Source organism: Lithobates pipiens, unplaced genomic scaffold, assembly GCF_037356315.1.
Source record: "Lithobates pipiens isolate NorthernLeopardFrog02 unplaced genomic scaffold, aLitPip1_a1.2 Scaffold_13, whole genome shotgun sequence".
Taxonomy (NCBI): Eukaryota; Metazoa; Chordata; class Amphibia; order Anura; family Ranidae; genus Lithobates; species Lithobates pipiens.
This window is the reverse complement of record NW_027507718.1, coordinates 213,541,072-213,566,117: the sequence shown is the minus strand read 5'-3', so window position 1 is coordinate 213,566,117 and position 25,046 is coordinate 213,541,072. Positions and strand designations below refer to the sequence as shown.

Genomic DNA, 25,046 nt, shown 5'->3' with positions numbered 1-25,046 from the left:
ATTTACTCGGCGTAACATTATCTTTCACAATATAAAAAAAAATTGGGCTAACTTTACTGTTGTCTTATTTTTTTATTAACTAAATAATTTTTCCCAACAAAAGTGTGCTTGTAAGTCCGCTGCACAAATACAGTGTGACAGACAGTATTGCAACAACCACCATTTTATTCTCTAGGGTGTTAGAATAAAAAATATATATAATGTTTAGGGGGTTCTAAATAAAGGGAAGAAGATGCAGGTAATATAAAACAGGCAGAGGAAACTTTGCAGAGGAAATTAGCATTGCTGGTTTGTCATACCAACAACGACCACAAGAGGGCGCCAGATTCCATAAGGAATTATAGGACCGCAGAAGGCCTCAAAGCCGCGGCCTAAATTTTCGGCCGCCGGCGGAACGGCCCGACGCGATCACGCTGGGGGGGTCCACAGAGACAGGATACCCCCAGCTGTGCTGCCCCAGGCGCGAGGTCGCTATTTCTAGTCGCCAATGCGACCTGGCGACCGGGTTTTGTCGAGCCCTGGTCTAGGCTAATAGCTGCAATGGCCACTTTTACTGCTAGTGTATCTATTCACATATAAATATAAGTGCAGGTCAGCTCTGTCTCATGTTTGTTGTATGGATTACGAGATTATACAATTGATGGAGGTAAACTCTTGTGTTCGCACACATAAAATACACGACAAAAAGCACCTAAATGAACCAATCGTAATACACATTTTATCTCTTGATTCCAGAAACCCTTTTCTTTGACAATGTTTACAGAAACCACTGCCAAATATAAGCAAATTTCATAAATGACTCGCCAGTGAATAATTGGTGAACAAAAAAAAAGAGCCAGTTGGTTTCCCACGACCCTGTTATTCCACCCTATTGCTTGCTGCAATATTGCCTCTCATCACACAGAAGGGAAAGCCTGACTGGTCAGTCACAGCTCATTTAAGACCCCTCTATCTATCTTTCCTCTGGTAACACTAATTGTATGTTACTGCTGTCTGTATACGTCTACAGCAAAAGGAGAGTTGCGAGGGATAGAAAACAAAGAATAATCACTGATGGTTTTTCTTTTACCAAAAAGTTGTAGTTTACCTACTAGTAAGTGCTGCTTACTCCGATAAGGCTTTTTCTGGCTGTGTTTTGAAGTAAGAACTATTGTTTGAAACTACTGATGGAAGTGGGTTATGGGGGTACCACAATGTTTACATGCATGAGTAAAAATATCGTATACATTACCCCCAGTGATTAGTAGAGGTGGCAATTTTTTTTTTTTTTTTTTAAACCATGTTTGGTATATAAGCTTTGTATTTTTGAACTTTAAAACTTTAAAATGAAAATGGAACTCTGATGGAGTGGATGTCTCGGTTCACTTCGGTTTCCCACTCTTGTTGAGTGCCCTACTGTGGAGTGCTCATGTAGCTTAGGTGCAGGTTGTATGTTTTATTCACAGCTTGTGTGTACAGATCCTACATCTGTCAGTTATAAGTTCATTGTAGTCTACCTGGCCACAGATGGATTAAAATTGGTAGGTTCAGCAGGGGCCAGCTAAAGTTTGATCCATGCATGTCCATTCCCTTCTGTTGAACTGGAATGTTGGGAAAACTTTTCTCAATCCCCCTGTCATAATACAAATACACAGCAGGAAGCATTCCTCTATCCACCTTTCTTGTGTGGATGGAGGAATCAACTTTATTTTCTGGACTGGCTGAAAAAATACTCTATGTTTATATTCAAATATCTTAATGGTGATCCCAGCGAAAGGATGAAACTTTTCAGTCCCAGGGAGTGTAAGAGGACCCAGGGCCACACAATGAGATTGGAGGAGAAGCATGCAGCTTAGGGGGGTTTTCACTGTCAGGGTGGTACGGATGTGGAACTCCCACATTTGATGGTGTCAGCAGGAAGTATGGATAGCTTTAAAAGACTCTTGGATGGGCATCTTAGTCAAAACAATATACGGGAATATGGGAAGTGAAAAAACGCACCTACACGGGTTGAACTGGATGGACTGTTGTCTTTATTCAACCTTACCAACTATGTAACTATGTCCACTTCAAGTGTACATGGTTTTCTTTAGTTTACTAATATGTATTAAAACACATTCACACTAAAGTCGGCCATAAACTTTTCAAACCTTGGCCAGTTTAGTAGGTACCAATTGAGTTTCGAACTTTGTATGAGCAGGCTGATTTTACCCAAGTTAATCGATCAACTTGCGTATAACCAGCATGCTGGATTTTCCATGTGATTATTGCCAGCGGCAATAGTCACTGTATTCTCAGGCAGAGACAGATCCTGGTGCTCCCTTGTTGGGAGAACACAATAGCTTCACAGGTGAGATTCCCCCATCAACACTGAATGTGTTGAGGGAATTAAGAAATTAGCAGGAAAGAAAATCGTACCATCTATGACTGGCTTAACCACTTTCTGACCGACTCACGCTGATGTACATCGGCAAAGTGGCACGGATGCACAAAACAACGTACCTGTAAGCAGCTGTGTCATCCGCGGCTAGCGGCTCCCACGGACTCTATCTCCACCGGTTGCCTGCGATCAACACGGATAGGCAGAATGGGAAGATGTTAATAAGGCATTTCCCTGTTCTGCCTAGCAGCATGACGGGGATCTACTGCTCCCAGTAATGGGGAGTAGTGATCTCTGTTCTAGTGAGCCCATTCCCCCTGCAGTTAGAACACGCTGAGGGAACACAGTTAACCCCTTGATCGCCCCCTAGTGTTTAACCCCTTCCCTGCCAAAAACATTTACACAATAAACAGTGCATTTTTAGAGCATGGATCGCTGTATAAATGCCAGTGGTTCCAAAATAGTGTCAAAAGTGTCCGATGTCCACCGCAATGTCGTGATCACGATAAAAAAAACGATGATAAGATCACCACCATTACTAATAGAAAAAATAATAATAAAAATGCCATAAATCTATACCCTATTTTTTGCACAAACCAATATTTGCTAATTGCGATTTTATTTTATTTTTTCTTTTAAATATACATATATTTTGTTGGGGTTATTTATAGTCAAAAGTTAAAAAAAAAATGCTTTTCTTTCAAAATTGACGCTCTTTTTTTTGTTTATAGCTCAAAAAATAAAAACCGAAAAGGTGATCAAATACCACCAAAAAGCCCTATTTGTGGGAAAAAAAACGTCAATTTTGTTTTGGGTACAACGTCACACAACCTTGTAATTATCAGTTAAGGTGACGCAGTGCTGTATTGCAAAAAATGGCCTGGTCAGGAAGGGGATAAATCCTTCCGGGGTTGAAGTGGTTAAACAGCTGGAACGCTGCCAAGTCACTGCTGGGAGGTGTAACAGAGGAAGCTGAATTGCTGAGAGGGCAACTTCATGGCTTGGTCAGGAAAGGGGCAAATCATTCTGGGGCTGAAGTGGTTAAAGTGATACTAAAGTCCTCTTCTTTATATATATATATATATATATATATATATATATATATATATATATATATATATATATATATATATATATATATATATATATATATATATATATAATATACACAAACATGTCATGCTTACCTGTTCTGTGCAGTGGTTTTGCACAGAGCAACCCAGATCCTCCTCTCCTCGAGTCCCTCGCTGGCGCTCCTGGCTCCTGCCCCCACAGCAAGCAGCTTGCTATGGGGCCAGTTGAACCAAGCCCCTGCTCTGTGTGTCCATTCAGACACGGAGCTACCTCTTTGCCCTGCCCTCCCTTTCTCCTTATTGGCTCACTGACTTTGACTGCAGGGGGGCCAATGGCCCTCGCTGTTTGTCTCAGAAATTTAGGAGGGAGAGTCCCATACAGCGGAGTCTCTTGTGCAACATTGTATCGAGATGGGCTCAGGTATGTATTAGGGGGGCCTGCTGCACACAAGGTTTTTTCCATCTTAATGCATTAAGATAAAAAAAAAACTTCTGCCTTTTAGAATCATTTTAAGAGTTTTTATTTTTATTTAACAGCTTAGCCTTTGTGTTTAACAGCTTGCGGAGGACCCTTTACCGCTGATTTACTGTGGCTGTTACTGCAGACCTTGGCTGTGCTGTCATTCACTACAGCACAAGCCGATCAAAGGGTTTCGGCCAATCATTTATGCCTGGAACCCACTGATCAGCTGAGCGAATGACAAAAGCGAGCTTTGTGTTGGTAAACAACACTGGGCTCTCTACAGACAGCAGTGATGTGCAGTGTATTTTTTTATTTATTTTTTTCCTTCCTGCAGATCAGTACTCGCAGCAAACATTGTAGGCACGCAGTTGGCCACCTTGATTGCACCTAAATGTTAACCACCTCCTAGCCAGTGTCATTAGTACAGTGACCGTGCATAATATTAGCACTGATCATTGTATTGGTGTCACTGGTGATGTCCATGTCCGTCCCCCCTCCCCAGTGTCCATGTCAGATTGACTGCCACAACATCGTGGTCCTATTATAAGTAGTAGTTGGCACAATTATTAGTATGAAAAAAAAAATTTCCAGTATAGATTTCATCATTTTGTAGACGCTATAACTTTCACGCAAACCAATCAATATACATTTCTTGGGATTATATTTTTTTTACCAGACATGTAACAAAATATTTTGGCCTAAATTTTTATGAAGAGTATTTTTTTTTTACATTTTTATTGGATATGCTTTTATAGCAGAATATAGTAAAAAATATATATATATATAAATTTCTTTTTTTTTTTTTGGTCCTTTTAAAAAAAAAAAAAAAAAACTGTTGTAAACAAATGCCACTAAAAAGCTCTCTGTGTGAAAAAATATCAAATTTGTTTGGTTACAGTGTTTCCTGACCACTTAAAATGAGCACAGTGCCGAATAGCAAAAAATGGCCTAGTCATGAGGGGAGTAAAATCTTCCAAAGCTGAAGTGGTTAAACAATGCTAGTTCATATATGTGTGTGATTTGTCAACATGTGTTCCTTTTTTAGGTGTTTTGGACCTATAGGGACCATTGATAACAATTGCAGTGTATGATAATACATAATAAAACACACTGAAGCACACATGGAAAGATTAGCCTGAAGTTTATTTTTTTAGGAAAAAAACTCTCTGTGCTCTTTTCATGGTTTGCATGAGTTCTATGTTCCTATTTCCCATGTAAAAGTACAGCATTGGTTAGTAACGTGTTTTCAGTTCCCCTGCAGTCTTGTCTAATGCTCTGTTTGCTCCATGTGCCTATTCTTTTTGTCTACCGCATGGCTGGTATGACCTGGCACTGGGCCGAGTTCTAAGTTTCCCCGTGTTCATTTGTGTGCTGAGTGAAGCATGAATCGCAGTTCTTAGTCCAGCCCAGGCTCACATGCTTCTCAACATTTCCTGCTTTCTCCCTCCTCCTCTTTTTAACTCAAAGTTTATATTCCGTCTCATTGTAATACTGTGGTAGGATCAGTACGAGGAAACTTGTTCCTTTTTATTAACAAGCTTGAACTGGAACTTTCATTACAATTTTTAAATTCTGATACGTTTTGCACTAAACTGCTAAATAAGAATAATAGAGAAATATCTGTGTTATATGCCAATGATATGATCGCATTCAGAGTGGCTTCATCGTCGAGCAAAAACATAAGACTGAGGGGAGGTGAGTATGTTGTATAGATTTTACCTTTCTATGTCGCTGATCAGCAGACTTGCTTATGTCTTCATCTGGACCGTCTCTGCATCATCTCTATGCTGTGTCCCTGTACTACTCAGTTATTTTGACAGGAGTCCAATTGCCCCAATCGTAGAATTTGATTTGGGATTTGCATGTGGGGAATAGTTGAGGTAGAGAGAATTGGGGGGGTGTGTTACAGGCGACTCAGTCCACTTCCATTATTGTCGATTTATAATGCAAATGAAGTCCAAGGAAACCTATAACTAAAATGTTTTGTTTTTTCAGCAAAAAAAAAATCCCCTAAGTTTTCTGTGTTGTGGTGTTGGGTAGAGGAATGAGGGTGGAGGGGATCATGAACACTTCCTCTCTACACTGATCAGCTGTTTGGATCATGCTGTAGTGCCTGGGTGGCTTTGAGAGGTTAAAGCTGCATCTCCTTTGAGTGATCCAGCATCCTTCCGACCTTTCCCATGATTGTTACTGGTCTGATGGCGGAAGGGGCCTACAACTTGAACTTGCACTATGTTTTTCATCATGGTTGCAATTGGAAAATGCGGTTACATTTTTAATTTTTAATTTTTTTCCCCCCTGGAATGAAGGAAATCCTTCATCTCCCTTTTCACTCTGCTCAGTTTTGGCATATTCACATACACATGTTCCAGTGGGATGTTAAAGCAGCCCTTTTATTTTGAATGGTTTTCATTTTTGCTTTGGGTTACCATTCAAAATCTGTGGCCCTGTTGATCATGCATTATGGAAACATTACCACAATGCACAGATGTAAAGCCAGCCTTATATCTGGTAGATTCCAACCCATATTTATATTACAAACGTTTTTATTACAGCCCTACTTCAGCCAGACATTTGCTTCTAGTTTTAATAGAGTGGAGTCGGATTAGAATGCAAGCCTTCGGTGGGCGTAAAAAGATGTCCATTTGCCGCCTTGTGACTGTAGGCTTAATACAGACGAGGTGTATCAAGATGACCATGACAGAACGTCACTTCGGTTGCATTTTCTGATGGGTAGCAGTTTTCTGACAGGACACCCCCTGTTATGGAGATTCACCCTATTTGTCCTGTTTACCATTATCGAAAGTAAAGGAAAATCCCAAATTTTGGGATGTCCCCAGAAAAGAGGGACATTTCTCCAATGCTAACACTAGTTCTGGTAACCTGGAGGTCCCCAAGGGATTCCCTAATTTGCCGGGATGTCCACTCACTTCATGTTTGGCTATGAGACAGGAAGTGAAGGGAAATCTCCGCAGTGGGACACAAAGGGTGAAAAATAAACTGATGGGTTATACCTCCTCCAGTGCTCTATCCAAAATGGGGGGGAAAAAAAAAAAGTTTTGCCTATTGTTCTATTTTAAAGCTTATGGCAATCCCTGTTGCACAATGCTAGCTGGCATGCCTCTAGTCCCTGTGCTATATACTCTGCTGGCTGGGCTGGATATCTCCATAGACTATTTGTGGGGATGACTGCTTCAGCATAAACAATGCAGAGCACAGAGATTTTAGAATACAAGCAGTGGGAAGGCAGCAGTGTGAATATGGGGTTTATAGCCACATTTCTTTTATTTTTATTTATTTATTTTTGGGTCCTGGGATTAGTGCTCTTAGATTCGCTCCAGTGCTTCTGGAGTAATTTTTTTTTTTTTAAATGCTTGTCCATGTAGGTAAAATGCATCCACAACTGAGAATCTTCTGTTTTCTAAAGGACCTTTTCCCACTACGACACTGCATTGTATCTCTTTGGGATTTTTTTGTGTTGTCCATTTTGCTCCCTTTCAAGTCAGTTGAAAAGGATTCTTCAGGAGCAATGTGATGCATGCAGTTTTTATGTCAGTGAGAATCCCAGCAATATAAGGCCTCGTGGATACAAGGGCATTTGCTTTGCTCCTCTGAATGAACTCCTGTCAGGAAAAAAGCTGCTTAATAATACATGCCTAAAGCTGTGTTTTGCACATGCATTTAGACGCGTCAAACATTTGAGTGCTAATGGAATACATTGGCCAGTTTATTTTATTCTGGCCATTGTAGTGCATTAACATACAGCATTTTAGGTGTGCTTAGGCACCTTCAACATTTTTCTGTTCTTCAGCTACTCTCTTGAGTGTGTGTGTGTGTGTGTGTGTGTGTGTGTGTGTGTGTGTGTGTGTGTGTGTGTGTATATTTTATGTCACACTGTTTTTGTGCAGCGGTCTTTCAAACGCAAAAAAAAACAAAAACATAATGAATTAAAAAAAAAAAATGGTAACGTTAGCCCATTTGTTTTGTTTAAAGAATGATTTTATGCTGAGTAAATGGATACCTAACAACATGTCATGTTTTGAAATTGCGCACAAGCTGACAAACTACGGTACTTAAAAATCTCCATAGGCGACGCTTTAAAATTTTCTACAGGTAACCAGTTTAGAGCTACAGAGGAAGTCCTATGCTAGAATGATTGCTCTCGCTGTACCGATTGTGGTGATACATTAAGTGTGGTTCGAACACCATTTAACACCGGTGGTTCGAACACTGTTTACATTTGCAGGCATGACTTGCGTATGTTTCTATGCGTGAGTGGGGTGGGACGGGGCTCTTTAACCACTTGACCACTGGGCACTTGAACTCCCTTCCTAACCAGACCAATTTTCAGCTTTCGATGCGCTGACATTTTGCATGACAATTACTCAGTCATACAACACTGTACCCATATGATGTTTTTGTCCCTTTTTCACACAAATGGAGCTTTATTTAATTCTGTAAAAAAAAAAAAAAAAAATTTCTTTTATAAAATGTAGCAAATTTAGTCATTTTTCTTCATAAATTTGGGCCAAAATTTATACTGCTACATATCTTTGGTAAAAATAAGTACAAATTGGTGTATATTATTTGGTCTTTGTGAAAGTTAAAGTCCACAAGCTATGGTGTCAATATCTGAAAATGTAATCAAATCTGAAGTACTGACGGCCTATCTAAATTCTTGAGACCCTAACATGCCAGAAAACACATTTGGCTATTACTCCTGAGTATGGCGACACCACATGTGTGAGACTTTTACACAGCATGGTCATATACAGAGGCCCAACATGCAGGGAGCACCTTCAGGCATTCTGGAGCACCCAGGGCAATTCTGACATTTCTCTCCCACATGTAAAAATCATCATTTATTTGCTAGAAAATTACATATAACCCCAAAACATTATATATGTTTTTTTTTTTTTTTTTAGCAAAGTCCCTAGAGAATACAATGGCAGTCGTTGCAACTTTTTATCTCGCACGCTATTTGCGCAGCAATTTTTCGAATGCGTTTTAAAAAACAAAAACAAAAAAAAACAAGAGTTTTGTGCTTTTAAACAAAACAGTAAAGTTAGCCCAATGTTTTTGCATGATGTGGAAGATAAGGTTACGCTGAGTAAATAGATACCTAACATGTCGCCCTTCAAAATTGCAAATGCTCGCAGAATGGCACCAAACTTCACTACATAAAAATCCCCATAGGCGACGCTTTAACATTTTTACTGGTTACATGTTTTGAGATATAGAGGGGGTCTAGTGCCAAAATTATTGCTCTTGCTCTAACATTCGCAGTGATACTTCACGTGTGGTTTGAACACCGTCTTCATGTGTAGGCAGGACTTACATATGCGTTCGCTTCTGCATGCAAGCACACGAGGACAGGGGCAGTTTAAAAAAAATATATTAAAAAAAATATATAATAATTTTATTGTTCATTTTACTTTATTTTAGTTTGACACTTTTTTTCCCAAAAATTTATTTTTTGATCACTTTTATTCCTATTACAAGGAATGTACACATCCCTTGTAATAGGAATATGGCATGACAGGTCCTCTTTACAGTGAGTTATTGGGTCAATAAGACCCCGCATCTCACCTCTAGGCTGGGAAGTCTGAAATATATATTTAAAAAAACAAAATGATCCTCACTTCAATCGTAGCGGTGAGTCAGTAGAAGCATCGGAGGGCGGCGGGGAGAGTCTCCCCTTGCCTTCCGTGAGAACATTCAAGCAGTGGAACAGCAGCTATGATCATTCTTGTGGTGTAGGGAATCGCCGGTTGAACAAGCGGATATCTGAATGATGCCTGTAGCTGCAGGCATCATTCAAATATCCCCACACAAAGTCAAGGACGTCATATGACCGCTGGTCGGTGGGAAGTAGTTAAGACGCATTTTTTTTTTTTTTTTTAAACACAAAGTTGTCCATTTATATAATATTGCTAACACATAGCATGTACATACCAAAAATGACACCCCAAAATAGATTCTCCTACTCCTCCTGAGTATGGCGATACCACATGTGTGAGACTTCCACAGCCTGGCCACATACAGAGGCTGAGCATGGCTGGGTATCGCCAAGTATTGCAGGGTATGGCTGAGCATGGATGGATGGATGGATATGACTGCATTTGTCAGAGCAGCACTGTGGCCCAAAACACATCCAGCCTACAGCCAAAATGTGGAGAGGAACGTCCCCTCATGCTCCTTAGAATAACAGCCGAGCGGCTTTTAGCCGCATCGGGTATCGCTAGAAAGCCAACCGCTGGCTCTAAAAAATGGAAATATTGGTGATGCCCCAATATTACTCCTTCAAGCCAAGAACACATATTTTGAGTACGGTCAGCGTGAAGGGGTTAAAGTCGTTCTCCAGTCGCCTGTGTGAACATTTAATTCGGTTTCTTCACCGCTCTTAAGTCCAATCTTTAAGTGGAGGGAGGGCCACCCTGAAAAAAGAAAATACATAAAAAAATCATTAAAAAAAAAAAATGAAAAATTATTATTATAATTTTTTTTTTTTTACTTACCAGAAATGCCTGTTGCTAGGCACATCATCCTAATCTGCCTTTTCCACCTCCGCGGAGATCTTCTTTCTTCTCTCCTCCGTGCGGCGTCTTCTGGGTAATGTTTGCAGCTGCTGACTTTTAATTTTTTTTTCAAAACCGGCCCTCCTCTTTAACTGTGGACAACCAACTGTAACTGCTTGCAGCTTCACACTCAACAGCACGTACTGGAGCCCTACTACGTTTTGTACATGGTCTCTTGGGACTTCTGACCCTGTCCCAAGAGCCTGCAGAGAGGAGGGGGGAGGTTCACTCTGGGGGGGAGTAGCAGTGATACTTTCCTTTTTTGGCGAAGTTCCGCTATAAGATCAGTGTACATAGGTCCTAATACAGGCGGATTTCCCCCGATCTGAAGACACTGTTGCCTAGTTACTTTTTCTTCTAGGCATACTTGGCTTGATATTTGCATGGCTCATGTGAGTATTACTAGATAATTGGACATTGTGGAGGTTTTTTATGGATGAGTAAATATAGAAGATTGAAAATGGTAACAGTACTTTCTATGTGTGCTTATGGTTTAAAAATGCTCAAATGGCAACAGCCTTGTTGAAATGTATAAATGAAAATGAATAGCGTGTGTAATACTTCTTCCCTGGAGAATCTGTTCTCACCTTCATTGCTACATTCATATCTGAAGGCCTAGCTAACATGATCTATGCTGCAGGGGAAGATAAACCAAAGGTTCTTTGTTGTGATTTGAGTAGAAGTCTACTTTAATTTGAATATCTCGCTGCTTGTCTGTCTTTATAGTCAGACCATCTGAGAGCAATGCAGTCTGTGTGACCATCATAAAAGTGAGTACATCTCCCAGCAGTTGTTCAAGCGACTCACAAATGATTGCTGAAGCAGGCTTTGTGAATCTGAAAATACAAATGTATTAGCACGTTTTCTATAGCCAAAAAAGGAAAAAAAAAAAAAAGTATCACTGCCTGTGTGTCTTAAAAACAAAATGCACAACCTTTAAGCTGATTCCAAATAGTGCTCTAAATGAGTTTAATGCCCCACTTTCAGGAGCAGAATGTTACCAGAACAAAGGGAGTCTGCCAGCTGTGGCTGTAGGTAAATTAATGTGATATTAATGCTTCATCATAAGTCTTCGTTATTGCATTATACAAGTATTTTCTGAGGTGGTATGAGATCTCCTCATGTATGGAGTGCTAATTAATGTATCAACGGGCCACAGAAGGTCTGTATTCTGTGCTATCAGGCAGGGTAGAAAATGTTATCTAATGTTCTGTTTTTTGTTTTTGTTTTTTTGATAAAGAAGTGATGACTGGCAATAACTTGGGTCACCCAATTGCTACCTGTTGAGTAGTATTAAAGAAATTCCCAACATGCAGCTGTGATTGGACACATCCAGAAAATGAGAAATAATCAAATGCAAAATTGATGCCTCTCTCTCAGTGCTCATAGAAAAATACTGTTTCAAATAACATTGGCAGCTACTATAATAATTAAGCAATAAACCAGAAATATGTTATAGCAAATACCGAAACATTAGTAGCGCTAATCAATCACACTATTTTTAGTGATAAAAGTCCACTTTATAAATAAAATGTGGGTAATAAATTACCTGCTGGATAAAGTTCATGCATGGTTAACTCCAGTTGATCACCTTCACCACACCGCGTGTGCAACACTCCCCCAAGGTAATGAACTTACCAGATGGCACTAGATCGTACGCTTGTTTTTTAGGCAATTGCTGTCAGTAATTACTGCATCTCCCCATCCAAGTTGTTGCTCATCACAAGCAAAAGAAAAAAGCGCTCATAGCATAATCCAGTAACTTGCAATTTATTATTAAAAATAATCCAATTACAAATGTGCAATTACAATATTTAAAAAGTAAAAAGGCATATATCAGATAATATATACATCAGAGAATCTTATCGCTATCTCCTGTCTACCTTTCACCGCTCGACTGATCTCTCATGCAGGGGTGTTCCCGGGTAAGGTGAACAGAGGATCCGGCGGCATGGGTTGCTGCGTGGTCACGCGCTGACGCGTTTCATCATCACTTCAGAGGTCGTCTGACTTTCTTTTGCTTGTTATGAGTAACAACTTAGATGGAGAGTGGCAGTAATTGCTGACAGTGATTTCCTAAACACAAGCGTAGGATCTCGTGCCATCTGGTAAGTTCATTACCTTGGGGTAGTGTTGCACATGCGGTGTGGTGAAGGTGATTGACTGGAGCTAACACAGCTGATGACGTGGTGAAGAGTCTCCGTCAGACTCTTTACCTAGATCGGAGTTGCAGTGTGTCAGACTGACACGCCGCACCACTGATTGTTGCGCGCCCCTGCTCGTTATCCTGATCGGACGTCATATGATGTGATCAGGATAACTAAACCACTTTGCCGACGTAATTTTGCTGTATGCCAGGCGGCAAGTGGTTAAGCTCCTAGAAGCTATTATGAAAAAAAAATTTTTCTGCTCTTAGAAGTTACCGTAATAATGCTATCCTATTTTTTTTCCATGCACTACTTTATGCTAGAAGCATTTTTCAAGCTTCAGCATTTAGGATCAGAAAAAAAAATGTTTTTTGGGATTGTTTTCTTGGCAGAAAAAAACAGTAAGTGCTCATAATAACTTTTTTCGAGCATTTTTTTTATTTTATTTTTTCCTTCATGTATTTTAAAAACGCTAAGCTGCTATATTTGTAGAAGAGGCAGATCCACTTATACTTGCCTACAGTGCACCTCGTGCTCAGTTGCAGCTGTCACATACCCCATGTAAGCTCAGCGTTGGGTAGTGTCAGCATTATATAGGGTTGATCAGGGCTCGACAAACCCCGGGCGCCTGGTCGCATTTGCACCTAGAATTAGTGTCCTGGCGACTGGGGCAACGCTGCTGGGGTATCCCGTCTCCATTTGGACCCCGAACTCCGCCGCGCAATTGCATCGGGCCACGCCGGCCAGTAATTGAGGCCGCGGCTTTGCGGCCTTCTAAAATCTTTCGGTAGTCTGGCGCCATCTTGTGGTGGATGTAGAAATTACACCCTATTCCAATAATGCTAATTCCTAATGGAGTGAAGCTCCCCTGCCTGTTTTTCACTGCCTGCCCATTTCCTTCCCAAAGTGAAGAGAAGGAAGTGATTGCGGGCGTCATCTGGCGCCTTTTGCCCAACGGTGAGTGTGGTGGCTGGTAAATGGCTTCTCATTATATTATATATATATTATTAATTAATTAATTTATTTATTAATTTAATTATATATATATATAGATATATATAGATATAGATATAGATATAGATATAGATATAGATATAGATATAGATATATATAGATATATATATATATATCTATATATATATATACACATAATTTTTTTTTTTTTTTTTGTAAAAAGTAAAAAAAAAAAAATTATTTTAATTAAGGAAAAAAAAGGGGGGGGGGGGCTGCGGCGCTATCTTCCCCTCACTCGTCTCCATGTCAGGCCAGGGACAGGTCCGGATCGCCGTTACCGACCTGGCTCCTAACTTTTTAAGCTGGCTCCTAGATTCCAAGCAAATTTGTCAAGCCCTGGGGTTGATGATGTAATTCCTGAATGCTGCATCATAGGAGCTGACATAACTATATTTTGTGGCGTCTACAGTGCAGGAAGGAACTGCTTGGAAACACTGCAGAGGTTGTTGAGTAGAAGTCGGTTGGTAGTGTTATAAATAGACTGGCCCTTTGTCTGTTCACTGATGGTTTCTTAGGCCTCATGCACATGGAATTTGAGATGCCGAAAATAAGCGAAAAACTCCATTAGTTTCCCACGTCCAGGAAGACGCAGGAGCTGTGCTGATGCTTCTGTACAACATATTTCCGTTAGTTCTGCAAAACGTCTCCCCATGCACGGGGCATTGTCGAGAATTTTACACAGGGCATATTTTCAGCCTCCTCTGTGTGCATGATACCTCAAAATCTGTAAATGTATTGCAGTGATATTTTTTGGCAGAAAATGTGACTGATATATTCTATATTTTGGTTAATCAAAATTCAGCTTAATAAATGCAACAGTGACACCGTAATATGAGCGAATTAGAGTTCTATCATTAAATGAGGCACGCTGAACCCTGACTCTTATTGATATGGAATATATCTATCTGCATGCCTTATTCTGTCACAAATCCCAAAAATAAGAGAGTTGTTCCGCATTTTGATAAAGTGAAGAGACAAATAAAATAATGCTTTAGTGCCCCTGGGATAAATTTGTGTCCAGAACTACTGTCTTGTGGAACAGATACAATCTTGCAGACTGTTTGTGCCATCTACTGGCTAATCTGCAAATAACTAGATTTATTAAGACTCAAATATTGAAGGACTAGTATGTAAAAAAAATGTTAGTGGCATTAAAATTGCTTGAGGCTCCATGCACACGTAAGCTAAAAAAAGCGCTGTTAATAGCTTCTTGTTGTAGCGTTTGTGTGTTTTAGAAGCGTTTTATTAGCATTTTGGCAGTAAAAGGGAAAAAAATAAAAAGCTCAAATGCAATTAGTGTTTAGAAGCGTTTAACAGCACTTGGGAGCATTTCAACTGCAAAAACAATCCAAGAAACTCAACAAAAAAACGTATTTTTTTTTGATCCTAGAAGCTCAAAAAATGCTAATAGCCCAAGGGTGCTTTCACACGAGCGGTCCACTCGGAGGACTCCGCTTTGCTCAGATGGACAGAGTCCTGTTCTTCCCTATGTGCAAATTTGGGTGAAAACGGACTGCCTGTCCGTTTTTCATCCGATCCTTCAGACGTCTGGAAAAATAGGGTCTCTATCTGTCTAGATTTGGCAGACTGATAGAGACCCTAAGTGCCTTTTGCCATTGTTCCAGGGAGTAAGAGGTATCTAAGTCCTTCTCCCAGGCAATCGGGGGCTTAAAAAAACACTAGTGTGCATGGAACCTTAAAGTAAACACTGAAAAAATAATTTGCTGTGGTAGTGGTGCAGAGGACACAGCCGACAATGGAAGCAAGTCTATGGGTGATGTCCCTTCCCATTCATTTCACAGCTGGCTGTGTCCTCTGCAGATGTTTCGCTGCTGGAGACTGGACTGGAACACCTTCATAAAAGGTATGTATAGTGATTTGTTAGGTTATTGTTAGATCGTGGATGTCTGTAAAGATTTTACTGTTAGGGTGGACTTATCCTTTAACACTTCGCACCTGGGCAGTGTACATATTCGGCGGGGTGGGACAAGTATCGTTAAGGGAGGAAGTACAGGGGTGTGCACAGTGAGATGATATGTTGTGACCGTGTCACTGATCTGTGTACTGGGCCACTGTGCCCTGTCCTAGTACAATGTGATTGCTGTGACTAATTGCAGCAATCAAATGTCCAGTAAATAATGGCAGCCCTTCATGACGCTGTTGTTTATTACTGTGTTCTCTGTGATTGATCACAGGGCCAATCACAGCAGCCGTGTACCGTTTGATAGCTGTGTCCAATCACAGCTGTCAGAATAGTAAACAATGACATTATGAATGGATGCCATTGCACAGTGTAAATGATTACTTGTACAGTGATCATCGGTGTAATAGGCAATCATGTTTAAAAAAAAAAAAAAAAAAAAAAAACTGATCACCTCCCTACAGTAGTACAATGTCATGGCTTGTAAAAAAAAAAAAAAAAACAAAAAAAAAAAAAACTACTATACATTGTAACAAAGTGTCGTTTCTTCAGTGTTGTCACATGAAAAGATATAATAAAATATTTACAAAAATGTGAGGGGTGTACTCACATTTTAAAGTTCTTTTTATTTATTTATTTATTTTTTTTTTTTTTATAGCTCAAAAAATAAAAACCGCAGAGGTGATCAAATACCACCAAAAGAGAGCTCTATTTGTGGGGGGGGGGAAGACATCAATTTTATTTGGGTACAGTGTCACACGCCCGTGAAATTCAGTTAAAGTAATGCAGTGCCGTATTGCAAAAAAATCGCCTGGTCAGCAAGAGGATAAATCCTTCTGGGGCTGAAGTGGTTAAACAGCTGGAAAGATACCAAGTCACTGCTGGGAGGTGTAACAGAGGAAGCTGAATTGTTGAGGGGGCAACTTCATGATTATGATAACTCAAGTTTATGGACTGGCTAAGGATATATATATATATATATATATATATATATATATATATATATATATATATATATATATATATATATATTTACGTATCATATTTTTGGTTAAAATTGAGTTTAATGTTCGTGTTTTATCTGCTTTTATTCTGCAAATAGATCCTCATTTCTGTTTACTCAGTTTTATGACATCAAACAACATTAAAGTAGAAATATGGACACTTTTTTTTTTGGATAGTATTGGAGGTTTATAACCCAAGTAAATTTTTTTATTTTGCCATCGGTGTCCATTGGGTAATTTCCTTTCACTTCCTGTCCTATAGCCAAAACAGGAAGTTAGAGGAAATCCCTGCAAATTAAGAGTCACTTGGGGGCCCCCAGGTCACCAGAACTAGTGTCTCCATTGGAAGATTTCCTGTCTATTACTTTTTTGTGATTTTCGTTTACTTTTATGTTTATTGATAATGATCAACAGGACAAAGATGATAAATCTCCCTATCTCCGCACAGACAGCAAAACAAATTGACAGGCGTTCTAATCCCTCTCAATTCTATCCAAAGTATATAAAAAAAAATGCACACATAATAAGAGAACTTATTTGTCTGATCATTTGATGGGGAATATCCGAAGTGAAAGTCAGATTGTGGGTTTTGACTCGCATACTATACTGACTGGTACGTGATGGGTCTCCATTGTGGGTGTAAGCAAAAATCTCTTCCCTTTTTTTTTCTTTATATTTTTAGGATTTTACATGCTTGTACGTTGTTAGTTACTGAGGATCATGCAGTTGAACAGATTGTGGATATTGGATCAATCCCATATGGAGAGTCAAGCAATGAAATATTGTGCTAGCTTATTTGTCCTTGAAGAAACATTGACATACTGCCTTTTTATTGATCATAGTTTGAACTGTAGCTGTCGTGATTACGGAACCAGTTACATGACAAATGAACAGTATTTTATGCTGAAATACACACACACTCACACACTCACACACTCACACACTCACACACACTCACACACACTCACACACACTCACACACTCACACACTCACACTCACACACACTCACACACACTCACACACACACACACACACACACATACACTCACACACACATACACTCACACACACATACACTCACACACACATACACTCACACACACATACACTCACACACACATACACTCACACACACATACACTCACACACACATACACTCACACACACATACACTCACACACACATACACTCACACACACATACACTCACACACACATACACTCACACACACATACACTCACACACACATACACTCACACACACATACACTCACACACACATACACTCACACACACATACACTCACACACACATACACTCACACACACATACACACACACTCACACACTCACACTATGTCATTCAGAAGGCTAATTGTATGTATGACATTCGCATCAGTGCTGAGAAACCATGTACAGAGGACAGCCCTAAATGTGGCTTGGACCTGCTACTTCTGGGTATGTTTTGAAAAGGTGATATGTTCCTGCTGTGCAATTAGGGGCACTCAACAGCAGGCAAGGGGCCGCTCCTCTGATGTGATTTTTTTTTTTTTTTCACACTTCAAAGCATGACATGTGCATTGTGGTACACCGCAGTGCGGTGTGTTGCCTGGTATGTAATAGTACATTATGGTGTCATTCAAAATAAATTCACTGCAGCAAAGTTCATGCATTACCAAATATGTACATTAAATAGCCCCTTAATGGTTTTTCTTAGATGTACATGTGAATGCAGTCAACAAAGCAAAATCTTGTCCATATTAAAAAAAATGTAAAAATTGTATTTTTGCATCTATATTTTGATCTTCTTACTTCTCTGCTGATTGATAACAATTGACTTTCTGAAGTAATGATTGTTGATTGGCAGACTGTCATTATCTGCTTGCGACGGAAGCTGGAACAGCTTTCTATTCATAGGAAGAAAGGTATTTTTGTACTCAAACATTTGCATTACAATGATTTATAAATCAATTATAGAACCTTGAAAGGCTGCTCCACTCAGAACTGAAGTTTGCTGATGGATTGAAAATTTTCAGGTTTCCAAGTTTGTCTAGTCTGAAGACATCACTCATGAAAAGATTGGCAGTGGCAGCCTGTGTATTTCTCTAATTTTGCTTGCTTATGCTAAAGTCCAAAACCACTTACGGTACATTTGATTGCTTTGCAGTTGCTTCCTGTACATCTCTTGAGTTCCATTCTGGAAATGCACACTCATAACATTACTAATCTGCACTGATCAGGCCTACATATCCTGTTGCTAGCATACATGCCCCTTCAGTCAGCCAGAGAGGGAATATACACTTGGGAGCTGCTGTCAATCATGTGACTTGAAGAAGGAGCAGAGGTGTGTCTTTACCTGTCTGGCTGATGTACATTTGTCTTCACTTAAAATGATCCTAAAGAAAAGAGATCTCTCTCTCTCTTATATATATATATATATATATATATATATATATATATATATATATATATATATATATATATATATATATATATATATATATACACACACACACAAGTTATACCTGCTCCGTAAAATGGTTTTGCACAGAACAACCTCAAACCTCTTCTTCTTCTTTCATTTTTATTTTTTTATTTTTTTTATTTTTTAGGTCCTCCACTGACAAACCTGGTTCCTTTTTTAGAGAGTGGGTACCTGGTATTGACAGGTATCGGCTCCCACTCCTGCACGGATTGCCTAGGCGATCCTTGGGCCACCTAGGGAAAACCTCAAAAGAATGTATCAATATGTAATGTAAAGAAAAAAAAGTTAAGCAAAAAAAATAGTTACACCCAAGCACATAAAATCGGCCACACCCACTTATATGCACGTACGAGAATGTAAGCCCAGGGGTGCCTACATGTAAAAACGTAAATTGTAATACACATTACATATTGCCTCGCACGCTTCAAATGCAATTTTTGGGGATAAAGTCACTGAATAAAAAAATTAAAACAAAACAGTAAAGTTAGCCCGAAATTTATTAATTTTTTTTTAAAAAAAATTATTTTTATTTTTTGTTTTAATGTGAAAGATGATGTTATGCCACGAGAATCGTGATCTATCTTCTAAGCAAAAAAAAAAAAATCATGATTTTAATTTTGGCCAGATTCGTGCAGCTCTATTAGCAGTGTATAAAAATGTTTGAAAACATATTGTACCAGCAGCATAACTAAAGCTTATACAATAAAAATAGAAAAAACTGCGTCTGCAATAAGTCCAACCAGGTCGAGCAAACCGGAAGATAATTGACATCCGACGTGAGTATGGTATGCAATGAATTAAACCGTTAGTCTCTGGATAAAGCGTATACCCAAATAGGTTGAATAAAAACACCTCTGTGATCCACAATTATGTGTGAGGAACCACCATGTGGAAAGCCGCTTACCAGAAGGCCAACCCACACCAGCATTCGGCTATAACCCATCCAGGGTCTCTGACATCTGAATGGAAACCACCTCTCAAGTGTTGCAGGATATTAGGCTCTTCTCAGGTTTTATGAACTCTTATAGGTTTTACAGATCGCTGAGTCCTGGGTATTCATCAACTGTAGAGTCCAACTGCCTGTACAGTGTGGGAAATACTTTGTTACAGCACACAGATTCTACCTACATATCAAATCTTCGTATGATGTCTATGGCCAGATATAATTTTGAGGCAAAAGGCCGCTGAAGCCGTAAAACCTATAAGAGTTCATAAAACCTGAGAAGAGCCTAACATCCTGCAACACTTGTGGCACTTCCGGGGTTTCCATTCAGATGCCAGAGACTGTGGCTGGGTTATAGCCAAATGCTGGTGTGGTTTGGCCGTTCTGAAAAGTGGCTTTCCATATGGTGATGGTTCCTCACATGTAATTGTGGATCACAGAGGTGTTTTTATTCAACCTATTTGGGTATACGCTTTATCCAGAGACTGTAACGTTTTAATTCATTGTATACCATACTCACGTCGGATGTCCATTACTTTCCGGTTTGCTGGACCTGGTTGGACTTATTGTGGGCACAGTTTTTTCTATTTTTATTGTCTATTGTGTTTATCCCACCCAAACTGCAGCCTTCTTCATTTTCTGAGTTTTTAGGATAGTGCAGTTTTTTTTTTGTTTTGTTTTTTTGTATTTTAAAGCTTATACAAACCTTGGAAACTCTGATTAGGCATACGGTGATAAAATATGATTAGAATTTAAAGGCTACTTTTCAGTGAAAACTGCATATAGGGGATCAGTTGCTCCAGAAACAAACTGCTGAAGTTGCAGTAGATGCGAAAATCTACTTCTCGTAAAAAAAAAAAAAATGATTACACTTAGTGTATGTAAACCCTAAAAATCTTCTCTTTGCCCCCCTTTGATTTGCTAAATATACCATTGAGCATGGCCTGTTAAATATCTTTGAGTAAAACAAAATACCTGTGGATTTAGCCAAACAGTAGTTTCTGTGCTCTAGAAGGGGGTTATGGAGATGAGGAAAGGTCTCTGTGTTCTTTGTAATCCATCAGAAATGAATTCCGAAGTTCTGATACTACGTGCCAAGGAATTCAGGTGTTGGAGAACTTCAGATTTTAACTAAAACTACAGTCAGCAGCACAACGGACACATTGGACTGACGGTCCCTTGTGCCATGTGTGGGTGTTTTTAGTAAAAAAAAGCAAGCAAAAAAAGTAGACTTTTTAAAATTGATCTCCTCGTGTTGCACCAGACCAAATCCATTATTATAACAGCCAAGAAATGTAGCAGGCAGAAACCATGCAGTGGTGCAACCTGTCAACATTAACCCCTTGGTACCCTGGTCATTCAGGTCATGTGACTGCTGTGATTGGCTGTTGCAGCAGTCACATGATCAGAAAGTTCCCGATCGCAAGTATGCATCAGGAGCTTAACGATCCCCACCTGTTACCGTGTAGTTTACATCGGGCCAAATATGAGTGTACAGTCGGCACCTCAAACTGAAAATGTAATATATTGCATTTTACCAGTCATTACATGTGGTGGCTACATTTCTTTTTTTTTGGGGGGGGGGGGGTTGGGCGCAGTTCTCCCTCTGTTTTTACCTGATGATATGATCAGTAGCATACCACCAGTATTAGAGTGCCTATACTCTGAATGAAGGGGCAAAGCAAACTGCAGCAGCATTGTCAGTCTCAGGATGTTAGTGTTACTAAACCCACGACAGTAAAATCAGTCTGTATATGCAGTAAAGCATGCCTGTTATACTTGCTGTGTAACCTAAGGGTTTAATCCTCTGCATTGTATCAAAAGGCTGTTTGATCCTGTCTTCTCTGTTCCTCCTCTTTTTCCACTGACTCCAGAAGATGTCTGGATAAGATGGAGCCATTGGAGGCTGCACATGCTCTGTTTGGTGTGTATTGCTAGAGGTTGTTTTTTTTTTTTTTCTCTTGGGAAAGTGCATGTGATCAGCACAGGGCCAATCGGCACTGTCCAGAGAGAGGCTTGGGGGGTCCTGGATCCTGATAAGACAGCTCAGTGCAGTATGAAAACTTCTCCTACAAGTTTTACTAGGAACTGATAGAAATCACAAGGCTGCTATATACTGCTGATGAGAAGGTGTTTGGCAGTTTATATCTACCAAAATAACGGAAAATTGTATACTCACCTTTCCGTAATTTTCCTTTCCTGACGCATCCCATGGCAGCACACACATTGGGTTGTGACTCCGCCTCCACAACCTGATAGGACTGGTTAGCTATAAGATTTGGAGAGGAGTCCACCATTGCATTCTCAGTAATTATCACCTTAGAGCGGCGGGCTTCTGTGTGCTGCCATGGGATGCGTCAGGAAAGGAAAAGAAAATTATGGAAAGGTGAGTATACAATTTTCCGTTTTCCTGACGCATCATGGCAGCACACACATTGGGAAATAACTCGCTACATGGGTGGGTGCTTTTTAGAAGGATTTATTTACTCAGGTACAAGGTATGGATGAATTAGTTTGGATGATTGATCTCCCGAACTCAACCGTAGTTAATTGAGCCGGTTGAGTGCTCTTTCAGACTCTCTGGTATTGGAAGACACTGGACTAGATACGCTTTCTTGATGGCTTTAATTAGCCAGGAAGCTATCGTTTTTGAGGAGGCCGCCTGGCCCTTCTTGGCGCCATGTGGGATGACCAGAAGGACTTAAAGTGGGGTACCCCCTAAAAAAAAAAAAATTAAAAGTCAGCAGCTACAAATACTGCAGCTGCTGGCTTTTAATAATCGGACACTTACCTGCCCCAGGGTCCAGCAATGCGGGGGAACGAAGCCCCCCCTCGCTCCCCGCTCTGCTCGCGGTGCCGTCATGCATACTGTGGGCACCCGGCTGTGGCTTCACAGCCAGGCACCCACTGCGCATGCGCGAGCGGCGCAGGGCGCCGTGATACGCCGTACAGTCACCTGGGACACATGACAGGTCCCAGGTGAACCTGCGGCGCGAGGGGAAGTGATGTCACCAGCCCGGGCAATGAAGAAGGCAGATTACGAGGGACCCCCTAGCAACCGGTATTTAGAGTGAGTAAAAATTTTTTTTTTTTTTGCCAATTATTTCTTTTTCTTTTTTTTACGAATTTTAAGCAGCTTTTATTTTTTTGGTAGCAACACCACTTTAACATCCAGAGGATGAGGATTCCCGTCCGTATTGAGAAAGACAGACAGACAGACAGACAGACAGGTAAACTAATCTCCGGATTGAAGTGGAAGTTAGATTCTACCTTGGGTACAAACTGGTCCGATGGTCTGAGGACGACTCTGGGTAAAAAACTAGATGTGGATCTTTAATTGGCAGAGCTTGCAGTTTGGAAACTCTCTTGGCTGACATGATTGCAATTAGAAATGATAGCTTGAGCGTCAAGTACCATAAGGATATTGATTCTAGAGGAGAAAAGGGTTCTTTTGCCAAAGCTTCCAAAACAATTGACAGATCCCAGGTTGAAAAAATTGGCTTCCTGGGAGGCATTATTTTCAGGCACGCTCTCTGGAACTGCATGATGAGGGAGTTCAAAGCCCATTTGACTCCTGTCATTACGGATAAGGCAGAGACGTGGACTTTTAGGGTGCTTGAACCTAACCCTAACACCTGAGAGACTGATGGAAAGAAGGGATCCCAAGACTGCTGTTGAGCTAGCGTGGAGAAATTTTCCCAAATCTTGTTATATGTTTGATTTTTTATTTTTTTTCCCTTGCTGCAGTGTAGATACTACCCTTAACGAACATCCCTGATCTAACGACCTTTCCCTTTCAATTTCCAAGCCATCAGATGTAATCGCTCTGGTGACGGGTGTAGGAATTGTCCTTGCAAGAGTAAGGCCGGAGACAGTGGGAGTGGAAGCGGCTCCTCTGTGTTTAGTTGCAGGATGGTCGGAAACCATGGCCTCCTGGGCCAGAAAGGCAATACCGCCACCACTGTGGATGTCGAACTCCTCAGCCTGGCCAGAAATCTGGCTATCAGGGGCACCGGAGGGAATATGTACCCTAGGCAAAATCTCCAAAGATGGTGAAGACAGTCGATCCCTGTCGCTGTTGGATAGGCGGTTCTCGCTAGGAAGCGGGTACATTTGCTGTTCGCTGGTGTTGCTGCTAAATCCTATGTCTGGTGTTCCCCACCTGCATGTGAGAAGAGCAAAGGCCTGGTGGCTGAGAGACCAATCGTTGTTCGATATAAATACTCGACTCAGATCGTCCGCGAGCAGGTTGTGTATTGCTGGGACGTTTACTTCCTTTAAATCCATCAAGTGGACCTGTGCCCACTCGATTATGGGTCAAACCTCTTGCATTAGAATTTTCCTTCTGGTGCCCCCTTGCCTTTGGACATAATTTACAGCCACTGTATTGTCCAATGCGCAAAAGGACACTTTTCCCTGAGAGAAGGGGACCGAAGGTTAGGAGTGCTTGCCATGCGGCCCTGAGCTCCAGAACGTTTGAGACTACTCCTTGTGGGCAGAAGGACCAACGGCCCTGTGCTCCCCGGTCTTGATGTTGTGCTCACCACCCGTGATGACTGGCGTCTGACATTACCATTTCTGGTAGTGGAGGTCCAATAGGATAAGGGCGGGTTAAGTTGCTGATTTGAGTCCACCATCGTACATATTTTTTTACTGACCTGGTAATCGATATTTGCTGTGTCATTGAGGACCCTTTCCACTGCGTTAGGAACGAATTTTGGAGAACCCTCGAATTCCACTGGGACCACTGAATCATTAGGAAGGTTGAGGACATTGAGCCCAGGATGCTTAAGCACGTTCTTGCGGACAGGTGGTCTGCCGACATGAGCCTTTTTATTTTGTGGACGAGTGGTTGTAGCTTCTCTTGGGGGAGACCGACTGCTTTGGTACAGGTGTCTATTTCGGGTCCTAAGACCATTTTCTGCACTGGGGCCAGGCTGCTCTTCCTCCAATTTATTATCCACCCGAACTGCTGGAGTGTGGAAATTCGTACTGATCGATGTCGAAAGAGTGTTTCCTGACTGTCGGCTAGAAGAAGAATATCGTCGTGCAGGACTCTG

At 40.6% G+C, this 25,046-nt stretch overlaps 1 protein-coding gene across 2 annotated transcripts in view; it reads left to right on the top strand.

Annotated features, from left to right (window-relative positions):
- Positions 1 to 25,046, top strand: part of KCMF1 (potassium channel modulatory factor 1) — a 104,608-nt gene that overhangs the window by 17,820 nt on the left and 61,742 nt on the right. Inside the window, exon 1 of one of the 2 annotated variants that reach the window (XM_077476184.1) lies at positions 5,521 to 5,590. The exons of the other annotated variant lie outside the window; for it this stretch is intronic. Within the exon in view, the coding sequence (XP_077332310.1) occupies positions 5,536 to 5,590 (55 nt within the window). The 5' untranslated portion in view covers positions 5,521 to 5,535. Of the gene's footprint in view, positions 1 to 5,520; positions 5,591 to 25,046 lie in introns of those variants that run through there. 2 annotated transcript variants of the gene reach the window in all.